This window comes from Leptodactylus fuscus, chromosome 6 (assembly GCF_031893055.1).
Source record: "Leptodactylus fuscus isolate aLepFus1 chromosome 6, aLepFus1.hap2, whole genome shotgun sequence".
Classification (NCBI taxonomy): Eukaryota; Metazoa; Chordata; class Amphibia; order Anura; family Leptodactylidae; genus Leptodactylus; species Leptodactylus fuscus.
Window position 1 is genome coordinate 46501239 of NC_134270.1, and position 12008 is coordinate 46513246.

The following is a 12008-nucleotide window of genomic DNA, read 5'->3' on the forward strand; positions in this document are numbered from 1 at the left end:
GGATACATTTGTGTATATTGATGTGCACATCTTGTTTGTTATTTAGAAATTATCACCTTGGTGTAAATTAAGCCCAAAGAGATTTCCAGGATCCCCAGTGTCTCATAAACAGTATATAAGATCCAGTAACTAGTGTATTGCTACTAAATGTGCTGCAACATATGTGATACGTGGCATTTATATAGTCTTTATATGACAGGTTTGTTTGACAAATATTAGGTAACATTTTTAGACATGCAATCGATGCTTAGATGCTAATGTGTTGAATTATTGAATGTATTTAGTGAATTTATTCATCAGAAATGTTTGCTGAGCACTTCATGCTATTTGGATATAACACGTGTTGATTTTTCTGTGTATTCACTATGGATTTGCCTCAGATTTATGGTGGAATCTGCTTTTCTTTATGTTGGAACTTCCTTATGTAAGATAAAGTGAAATCTATAAGAGACAAAAAAATACAAAAATGAAAGCAATTTTCTAGGGGTTGGTAGGAGAGAAATGGTACCTTGAAGTAAAGCAGCCAGCAAGTACTCAGTATCTCTCAGGAATTCTTCAAAATTGTTGGGAAACCGTTCCAGGTGACTACTTCATGAACCTGAATGAGAGAATGCCGTGATTGTGCAAAGCTGTCATCAAAGCAAATGGGGACAACCTTGAAAAATCTAACAGATATATATCTTCCTCGGTAGTTACATATTGGGTAACAATGACACCACTCTAATATGTTACTGATCACCAATATGTAACCGCTGAGGTCAACTGAACCACTTCATTTCTGGCCCGTGCCAGCACAGGATAAAATGGGTGGCCCAATGCTACAATCAGGGGTAGATGAGTATCCTTCCTTTTTTTTACCCCAACCCCAGCACTCCATAGTTTGAGTAAAAACCCCTTAAGCATTACAACATCCTAATTTCTAGCTCTCTAAGGCAGACACAGCCAAAGTTATGTCAAATGTTATGTGAAAGTCCAGGGGAGATGTATAAAATAAAACAAAAAAATCATAATCACCTTCTGTTACCTGTTTTGGGCCTCCTCATGTCATCCAGCTGTCTTCTGTGATGTCGTCAAGCCTGGTGGTCACCACTGAGACCTGTGATTAAGCCACCAGTGGTCATGAAATGGCTTCTTGGCTTTATGACTCGCGGTATGCCCAGGCCACTGCTGAGGTCCAATCACAGCGCTGAACACAGACTGATGACGTTACAGAAGAGTGTTGGACGTCAACAGGAGAGCATCGGATGCCATAAAGAGGCCCAAATAAATAATGGAAGGTGAGTAGGCATGTTTTCATATTTTTTTCACTTCCTCTGGGCCTCCACCTATTATAGTCTCAAGAATATGATAGTATCACTTTCATATAGAGACCCCAGATTACAATGTGGCGACCATTTAAGATCGTCTGAGACAAATGTCAATTTGTTTGGTTTCGGAAAAAAAAACTAATCTAGAATATAGGGTCAGACCTAGTTCAGTAGGAATTGTTTCACCCATCTCTACTTTTTAGCAATTTGTGATATAATTGTTCTTCAGACCAATAGACCACCTTTGCTCCCTTGGCATATCAATGGTCCTTGGACTTATCTACAGATCATGATTGTCTATCTTTGGACCACTTTTCATAGGTAATGTACTAAACCCTGCATACTAGGAAAAATTCCAAAACCTGTTGTTATTAAGATACCCTGACATGGCCATAACAATTTGCCCCTTGTCAAAGTCACATAGAACCTTTTGCTTGATGAAAGGAACTGATGGTTGAGTGGTTTTTATGAAAACTTATTGGAGTCATTCCCATGAGCTGTTCATCTTCCGGAACCTGTAAGAAGCAATGCTTCAGCTAACCTAAATATCCCCTTTAAAAAAACAGTTAGAGATCATAGAAGATTCACCAGGTTTTATTCATTACTATGAATTTTTTTTCATTGCTATGGGTAATTAATAGAGATGAGCGAGTACTATTTGAAACTACCGTTTCGAATAGCACACTCCCATAGCAATGAATGGATGCATCCAGCACGCAGCCAGAGCCGGCGTCCGGCCGCTTAACCCCTTGCAGTTCGGCCGCGTCCATTCATTGGTATGGGAGCGTGCTATTTGAAATGGCAGTTTTGAATAGTACTCGCTCATCTCTAGTAATGAATATACTAAACCATTATAATATAATATTCTACTACAATTCAATTTGTAAACGGCTTTCTTTACAGAACAAAGGATTTACAATGCATAACCATAACCAGACCCTTGAGATAGACTTTACACTTGTGGGACTTTCTGAGAAGCCGGAGCTTAAACTTTTTCTTTTTGCTGCATTTTTTCTCATGTACATAATTACGTTGCTTGGAAATTTCTCTATAATTCTTGCATATAATTTCAGCCCCAATCTTCAGAATCCAATGTATTTTTTTCTGACCAACTTTTCCTTTCTCGAAATTTTTTACATTTCATCTACAGCTCCAAAAATGTTGTCAGATTTCCTTTCGGAAGATAAAACCATATCATTCTATGGCTGCGCGGCTCAGTTGTACTGTGTCCTACTGTTGGCTGGGACGGAATTTTATATACTTGCAGCCATGGCTTACGATCGATACAATGCAATATGTCATCCTTTGCTATATACTGTGATTATGAAAAAAATAGCCTGCATTCAACTCATCGCTGGATCGTGGGCCATTGGGGCAACAAATGCTTTGATTCACACCGCATTAACATTCACTTTACCTTTTTGTGGATCTCATAAACTTAACAGCTTCTTTTGTGATGTTCCAGTATTACTGAAGCTGTCCTGTAAAGACACTTTCCTCAATGAACTTATGGTCTTCATCTTTGGGGGTGGGATGACCGTTGGATCCCTTATATTGACAATTATCTCTTATATCAAAATCATATCAACAATTTTGAGCATTCACTCAACCACTGGAAGGAAAAAAGCCTTTTCTACGTGTACGTCTCACTTAATAGTTGTAACTATTTTCTATGGTTCTGTCATTTTTATGTATTTGAGACCAAAGTCGAGTTATGGGAAGGATGAGGATAAGCTGGTGGGTGTTATGTACACAATTATTACTCCATTATTGAATCCTTTTATTTACTGTCTCAGGAATAAAGAAGTCAAAATTGCAATGATGAAAATACTGAACAGATTGGTGGCGCCATATAAGAATATGGCAACAATATAAGAATACAAAAATTCCTGCAACACTTAATTTTAACTTATGTACATTTTCTATGGTTCTTTGTAAAATCTAGTCCTACATATAGGATACAACTAAAACAATAGGAGCTGACTTGACATAGTCTAGACTATGAATGTCTTTTGGTCTATTGTTTTTTTGTTTTTTTTTAATTCAACAAGTTTTATTGGTTTTTCTAAACAAGTACGGGTAGAGAAAAGAAGAGGGGTGTATCACGATTTGGTACATATAGCAATACAAATCATTCAGACAATAACCATCTTAAGCAATAGAAAGATTCTTATGAGCAATATCAAGTAAAACATGTCCTGCATCAGCATATACGTGTTGTGGAAAAATAAAGAGAGAGGAATTAAAGAGGTGAGAAGAGAGTGAAGAGGGGGGGGGGGGGGAGAAGAGGGTGAAGAAGGTTTGAGAAGAAGATACCACAAGTACATGGACATCAGCTGTGTTATCCTCAGGGATTTCTTCCTGTGAGGGGAGGTCTTGTTTTTCGGTATGACAGCCAAGGGGACCAAATCTTTTGAAATTTCTCATATGTTCTGTTGGACCATCAGAGGAGCTCCTTGAAAGGTGTGAGTTCCTGCACTTTGGATTCCCATAGCTGAATCAGTGGTGGGACAGGTTGCAGCCAGAACTGCGGAATGAGAAGTTTGTCAGCCGCCAGCAATTGTGTAACAAGTCTGTCTTTGTTGGGAGAATAAGTGTTGTTAGAAAGGGATAAGAAGAGTACTTTTGGGGTGAGAGTCAATTTTGTCGATGTGATTTTCCATGACCTCTTTCCAGTAGGGCACAATGAGTGGACACGTCCACCAAATGTGCAGGTACGTTCCCTCTTGGGATGATCATCTCCAACATTCGTTCTTGCTTGAGAGGCTTCTGTGGTAGAGCCAGTCTGGGATTCCATACCACCTAGAAATTAGTTTGTAATGACCTTCTTTTACTCTAATGCAAGGCGAGAAACCCTTGACGTCCGCAACATCTGTGACGTCCGCAACATCTGTGAGACATCCGCCTCAGATAGCTCTATATTAAGCTCTTTTTCCCAGCTGTGTAAGAAAGCAGGCTTGTAAGGTACCTCAGGTGAGACAAATCTTTATACTAAGACCGAGGTCTTGCGAAGCATTTTAGTTTTAGACAGGAGGAGCTTTTCGAATGGCATTAATTTGGTTCTCACAGGGAGATCCCTTGCAAATCTCATAAGGAAGTGCTGGAGGTGCTGTTTATGTAAGAAGGAGAGCTTCAGCATCGGTTTAAGGTTGGTAACCTCATCTCCAGTGACTAAGGAGGTGTCCTTTGATATTTCTCTAAGTGAGATGGTGTTGGGTAATGACCACAGATCGTCATACGGAGTTTTCTCCGTCTTCAGAGCAAAGGGAACCAGGCCTGCTGGCATCAAAGGGATGGGGTCGGTGCTAGGTGATGCCAAAGATCTCTCCAGGTTTCAATAGCACCAATCAGTAGTGGGTTCCTCGCTGCATTAGTGTTTAGAAATCTGGAAGGGAGCCACAAGTTCTGCAGTTCTGTTAGAAAAGAATCAAATATGGTCAATGCCAGAGGGAATGTCAGATGGGCCCACCAGCACAGTTGAATTGCTTGGTAATACTTTTTTACATCTGGTAGTCCAATTCCTCCCTGACTTCTACCCCTAGTCAGCAGAGTCCAACAGATTCTAGGGGGTTTATATTTCCATATGAAGTGAGAAAAGCTGCGCACAGAAGTGAAGAAAGATTTTGGAAGATGGATCGGGAGCATCATTATCACATATATGATCTTAGGGAACAAATATGTTTGAAGGAGATTCTTCCAAACCAGGACAGTGGGAGGTTTTGATAGGCTTGTCTTTTGGTCTATTATTTGAACTTGATCTCACACAAACCTTGTCCTGTATATTTCTGTAGATATGTTCTGCACATTGAGTTCCGGACATATAAACACAGTATGATTTACTGTTAATAAATTTGGTTTCTTACAAATTCTCTTTTTTATACAGTCTAAAACAGGGCTTCTGAAACTTTTTCAGCTTGGTCCTCACAAGCCAAAACATGGTTGTACCTGGGTCTCAAAATCTATAGTGATGGTTTTAAAGAAACTTTCACAATAATCTGTAGCAATTTGCATCACGTCCCCATCAAACAGCTGATCGGGATGTAAAAAGCTGAACCCCTACCGATCTGATATTAATGTCCTGTTCTGAGGATAGGCCTTCAATATCCTGATCCTGGAAATTTTAAGTTCTGCTGAATTATATTATGGGTCTTCCTGACCTGTCGTCTGGGTTGAACATGTCAGGCTCCTGGCTCAGAGACCGTTGAGGAGCACATCAGTGACCTGCAGACTGTAGTCGATGATGCAGTAGCTGATCATAATTGAGTACCAGCTGACAAAGGGGCTTTATCATCATCGGGAGAAGAAAGTGGCATCTTGCGCATGAGGCAGTGGCATAGCCAGCAAGTCAGTAGCGTGGCCGGGAGTCAGCAGGGTGACAGCAGTGAGAGTCACATAGTAAAGTTGATCCACAGCCAATTGAAATATATAAATGACACCTGAGTGGTGCACGGATATGCCCTCCGGACAAGGGCACTATGAACCACAAAGAAGTAAAGTACGATCCAGCACCCAAACCGGTTGTCAACTGTTTAAAACGTAGCTTTTATTGCTATATCATAAAAACATAGCGCAATCACCTTAGTGAATTTGAAAAAACTTTTCAGTGGAAAAATGTAAAAACATGTCGATGACACAGAACATGAAACAAAAACAAGACCTACATTACATTGAAGTGCCGCTGACGCATTTCGAGGTGTAGTTACCTCTTAGTCATAGCGATAAATGGTAAGACTGAAGGCGCACAATATATACCCCTCCAGGCAGACCATGATTAAAGATAATTAATTCACAAGATCTTAAACGAACACACGTGAAAATAAATACGTTTAGAACACAAACATAAATATAACATTAATGTGACATAGACATATCAATCAATATGAACATATTATGAATCCAATTACACCCAGACGCCTAAACTGGCTCAAATATTGGCATGGCCTGAAACGTTTACATGTACGAAGATTATATTGTAAAATTATTATCTAACCCATATACGAAATACAAGACCCAATAAACCACAAGGAAATCATGCACTTGTCAGTGTGCGCATTACGGTGTATTAAAAACATACCTATGAACCGCAGGAGAATCGTCCACATGTTCACATACACCTGTCAGCAAATTAAGACCGTGTGCACAACAGCTTGCCAACAATTTGTATAATGTTCTCAATCAATAAATGAGTGAATGAATATACTTGTTAAGTATAAGGAGTCTAAATCCTACCAGGAAATTTTTCCAAAGATTGAAACCAAAATTCGTGATCTGGAGAATAACATCATATCTATTAAAAAGAGGAAGTTTATCCGTGATAAACAGGATTACGAATTAGGTCAAGTTTACAGATGGAGCAATCGACATTCTTCTACTCCTCGCTCTATTCTGAAAAATTCTCAAAATAGAAATAAAAATAAAAATCAATATAAAAATTATCAGGATCGTACCAACAATTCATCAAGACGCGTGTCCTTTAGCTCCTTGGAATTGGATATGTCGGATGGTGAGAGTCTCATGGATGTTTCACGTGAAACCAACCACTCTTCCAATCATAGTGCATCATCCACTCGGTCAAAAAACGCTTTTACAGGGCTGGCCGCAAACATACAAGGAAATCCACGACAATCCTCGAGGAAAACAAGGTCCATGCGCCAATAAAAAGCTCTACTCAACGGACAACTGAATTGACCTATTCTGTTTCTGATTCAATGGATTTTCCAAGTTCATCTCATTCATATTTGGCATCAAATGTTGCAAATGATTTTTCCCAGAATACAGTACTGGTTGTCAACAGTAATGTTGGACTCGATGTACCAAATGTTTCCAATGTTACTAATTTATAAATGCAAAAAACTTTGGTCATGAAAAAGCTCACCTGCACAAATTTCTTAGGGAGGTGCACGATCCGCTGCCTTTGGGACTCCAAGACCAGGATAATGTATATACCAATTTCAGGTTAAAGATGGATCTGCGACACTCCTCTTCATTAATAAAACTTTTACTTTATTCCATTATCCAAGACAATACAAAAACTCCATGTAAAAGGTAGAAAAAACAAAAAAATACAAAAAGACGCAATAAAAACCGCTGTCAGTGAAGCATAGCTGACGCGTTTCAAGACCGTCTAGGTCTCTTATTCATAGCTGTTTAAGGTCTCAAACAGCTATGAATAAGAGACCTAGACGGTCTTGAAACGCGTCAGCTATGCTTCACTGACAGCGGTTTTTATTGCGTCTTTTTGTATTTTTTGTTTTTTCTACCTTTTACATGGAGTTTTTGTATTGTCTTGGATAATGGAATAAAGTAAAAGTTTTATTAATGAAGAGGAGTGTCGCAGATCCATCTTTAACCTGAAATTGTTACTAATTTATCTTCCAAAATTTTGTCACCAGAGATGCTAACATTATTAAGTAGAGGTCTAAATTTTGTACCCGTGGAACGTTTTAACTCGTTTGAAACTTTATTAGACGTTAACCGTTTCATACGTTCCCTCACTGTCAAAAGACATTTCTTTTCTCGTGATGATGAATTCATAAACATTAATGAAACACAGGTTGATGGTAATGTTATTACTAATGATTTCAAAAATCTTAATTTTCAGGAACAACTTAGTACTGTAGAACTATTCAAATTACAACTTGAGAGCTCTACACCTATACGCTGTGTACATAATGCCAAGGTAAAAACAAATAATCAGTTTTTTTACCCCGTGCACTCTAGAGTGCCCGCTTTTGATTCTTTTCAACATGCAGTGGTGCGGGACCTTAAACAGTTACAATCTGAATTGGTGTCTACTAGAGTTCAAGATAATTTGACCCATAGGGAAAGAACAGCTTTACGTACATTAACTCAAGATCAGTCATTAATTATTAAGATGGCTGACAAAGGAGGGACAATAGGAGTTTCTACATTCAATCTGCCATGACAATTTTACAGGATAGGAATACCTATAGAGTTTTGGATACAGATCCTACCAAGCAATTTTTTGTTACACTAGAGAAAATTCTAAATGAAGGCTTGGAATTAGGTATTTTGGATGCTGGAGACCTGGAGTACTTGCTAGTGCGTAACCCAACGGTGGCTATATTCCATGGTTTGCCTAAATTACATAAGAATGCCATCCAGCCACCACTTCGTCCGATCATATCGGGCATTGGTTCCCTCGGCGAGAGGACTTGTGACTGGCTGGATGGCGTTCTACAACCATTCGTTTTGCGCACCCCAGGTTATCTCCGGGATACTAAGCAGGTGCTCCAGGTCTTTGATAAATTTGAATTGCATGATTCCTTTGCATGGGTATCATGCGACGTCAAATCTCTCTATTCATGCATCCCACATGATAAGGTTTTAGTTGCACTCTCCCACCACCTGTACAGTTACTCAGATTACACAGAGGAATTCTGTGAATTTATTATAATGGTGACAGAGTATTTATTACAACACAACTACTTTGTTTTCAATTACACTTTTTATTTGCAGATATGCGGTGCCCCTATGGGGGCCCATTTTTCACCTTCAATAGCCAACTTATACATGTCGTGGTGGGAGGAGAAATATATTTATTCCATCTATAATCCTTATGCTGCTTACATTCATTGGTACGGTCGATATATCGATGACTTACTGATAGTTTGGTCGGGCGATATATTGGCCGTACCGTTATTTGTACAATATCTGAATGGGAATGACATGAACCTTGAGTTTACCCATGTTATGGACAAAGAGTCTATCAATTTTTTGGATGTGACCACGACAGGAGATGTTGTCTCCAACCGTGTTATCACATCTTTATTTCGCAAAGAGACATCTGGCAACACAATTCTTCACGCATCCAGTTGCCATCCTGTTCACACCATCAAATCCATACCTTTAGGTGCAGTCACTAGAACCAAAAGGGCTTGCTCAGAGGAGGGGGACTTCTTAGTCAAGAAACAGGAAGTTTTTGATAGATTAAAAATAAGAGGCTATCCACAATGGTCCCTCCATAGAGCGGACAAGTTGATAGATAAAAAGAATAGATCTACTCTTTTATTGGATTCCTCCAGGAAATCATCCAATTCTAAACAAAATATTCAGAGTGTATACTTTTGTACTGATTATAGTCCCAACTATAATCAAATTACTGATATTGTAAAGAAATACATTCCTTTATTATTACAGGATGACATTACAGCTCAAATCCTTAAATCAGGCTGCCGTTTCATTTCACGCAGAGGGAGAACTCTGGGTAACATGTTATCCCCTAGCATGCTTACAGGTGACAGCAATACAAAAACATGGCTAGCACAGTCAGGATTTTTCAAGTGCGGTACTACCAGATGTCCGGTGTGTGTTCATGCTTATAAGTAGAGATGAGCGAACACTAAAATGTTCGAGGTTCGAAATTCGATTCGAACAGCCGCTCAATGTTCGTGTGTTCGAACGGGTTTCGAACCCCATTATAGTCTATGGGGAACAGATACTCTTTAAGGGGGAAACCCAAATCCGTGTCTGGAGGGTCACCAAGTCCACTATGACACCCCAGGAAATGATGCCAACACCTCTGGAATGACACTGGGACAGCAGGGGAAGCATGTCTGGGGGCATCTAACACACCAAAGACCCTCTATTACCCCAACATCACAGCCTAACAACTACACACTTTCCACATTCAAAAAAACCTCTATCAAAGTGGGAAAATACCTGGAAACCTTCTTTACTCCCCAAATGGATGGACACAAACCCCAATTTAAGCTCAACAAACAGTAACAACCACCCCTTTAAATCACGTTCCCCATGACAACCACAAATGGAATAGGCAATGGGAATTCCAAAAGCCCTCACCCTTAACTGTCATTTTGAGTGTGTGTGTGTGTGTGTGTGTGTGTGTGATGTGGTAAGACCTTCCAAAATTCACTTTTCTAGCCCTTAACATGAGCCCTTCCAAACAAAGTTACAGGACCTTAAGCTGAGCTACCAGCAGAGATTGAGGCCCTTGGCATGAGTAGAGCCTTGCACCAGCAGTGTTTTTGGCACTTAGGGTGAGTTGAGCCTTGTACCAGCGTGTGTCCCTTAACATCAGGCGGGCCCTAAGTTCTGCGCTTTGCACAAAAGTTCCACATTAACTAGGCTGAATGGTACAAAGATTAGTAGGCCCGAGAACCAGGAACAGGTCTTGCAATGGCTGTCGGATAACGCTTAAAGCACATTGTCCACCAGCCAGTCAGCCTCTACCTCCTCTTACCCAACAGTCTTGTCCTCCTTCCACCCAAAATTCCCAATCTTCCCAGAACAATAACCCCAACTGTCCCTGCTCCCCAGAGCTGTTCTCCCTTCCTTTGACTGTACCGCAACCTGCCCCTCCATTTCGCGATTCCACGGACCTAACAGACGAGTATCTGTGTCCAGATGCTCAAACACTAGAGTCTCCTCCATTCCATCTCCGGTCGATTTGGTGGCGGATGACCAGCAACCCACCCATATCGACGACGATGAGACGCAGTTGCTGTCAGGGCAGCCAGTTGACATGCGCATTGTGCAGGAGGAGGAGGCGAGACAGGAGTTGGAAGAGGAGGTGGTGGACGACGAGGACACCGACCCCACCTGGACAAGGTGGATGTCAAGCTGGGAAAGTAGTGTGGATGTTGAGGCAGGTGCAGCACCAAAAAGGGTAGCTAGAGGCAGAGACATGTCCAGAGGCAGAGGTCAGCTGCTTTGCCGAAGCCAGGCCAGACCCGGAATGTCCGAAGATGTTCCCTTTTGTACCCAGCCCAGAAAAACTCCCCCATCGAGGGCACGTTTCTTGAAGGTGTAGAGTTTTTTCAAGGAATGCGCCGAGGACAGATATAGTGTCGTCTACACAATTTGCCTCTCGAAATCAAGTAGGGGCCCTGAGAAGAGCAACCTGTCCACCACTTCAATGCACCGTCATTTGGAATCCAAGCAATGGAATCAGTGGCAGGCAGCAACGGCAGGACAAACGTCGCCCGCCGTTCATGCCACTGCCTCTGCTCACAGTGCTGGCGATGCACTCCAGAGGACGAGCCAGGACATCACTTCATCTGCCTCCGCCACTTTGTTGACTTCTCCCTCATCCTCCCCTGTTTCTGTCTTATCTCCTTCTCCTGCACCATCAAAGGCACCATCAGGCGCTTCTTTATAACAACCCACCATCTCTCAGACATTGGAGCGCCGGCAGAAATACACCGCTAACCACCTACCCACGCAAGCCTAGAACGCCAACATCGCTAAACTGCTGGCCCAGGAGAGGTTGGCGTTCCGGCTTGTTGAAACTCCCGCCTTCCCGGACCTGATGGCAACTGTGGCACCTCACTATGCCGTCCCTAGCCGTCACAACTTCTCCCGGTGTGGCGTCCCCGCCTTGCACCAGCACGTGTCACTCAACATCAGGTGGGCCCTTAGTTCCGCGCTTTGCTGCAAGGTCCACTTGACCACCGACACTTGGACAAGTGCCTGTGGTCAGGGATGCTGCTTATCTTTAAGGACAGGCAGGGTGAATGTGGTGGAGTCTGGTCCCGGGGTGCAAACTGAGGTACCCTATCTCCTCTCCCAGGCCAAAATTCATGGCAGGAGTAGACTGAAACCCTACGACGCTGCAACCTCCACCCCAGCTACTAGCGGCAAACGCTAAAACACTGGTGTGGGGAGACGTCAGCAGGCGGTGCTGAAGCTCATCAGCTTGGGGGACAGACAGCACAGTGC

At 41.7% G+C, this 12008-nt stretch overlaps 1 protein-coding gene across 1 annotated transcript; it reads left to right on the forward strand.

Annotated features, from left to right (window-relative positions):
• Window positions 1–1152: 1152 nt before the first annotated feature.
• LOC142209982 (olfactory receptor 5AP2-like) lies at window positions 1153–3182 on the forward strand. The gene is made up of 2 exons (XM_075279015.1): window positions 1153–1277; window positions 2381–3182. The coding sequence occupies exons 1-2, from the start codon at window positions 1153–1155 to the stop codon at window positions 3180–3182; spliced, it is 927 nt and encodes a 308-aa protein (XP_075135116.1).
• Window positions 3183–12008: the final 8826 nt, after the last annotated feature.

Excerpts from the sequence above, each read along its gene's own strand:
- LOC142209982 (XM_075279015.1), top strand. The coding sequence starts at position 1,153 with ATGCCCAGGCCACTGCTGAGGTCCAATCACAGCGCTGAACACAGACTG. Across the intron at positions 1,278-2,380 it reads GCCCAAATAAATAATGGAAG|CCCCAATCTTCAGAATCCAA; the intron begins GTGAGTAGGCAT and ends ATATAATTTCAG.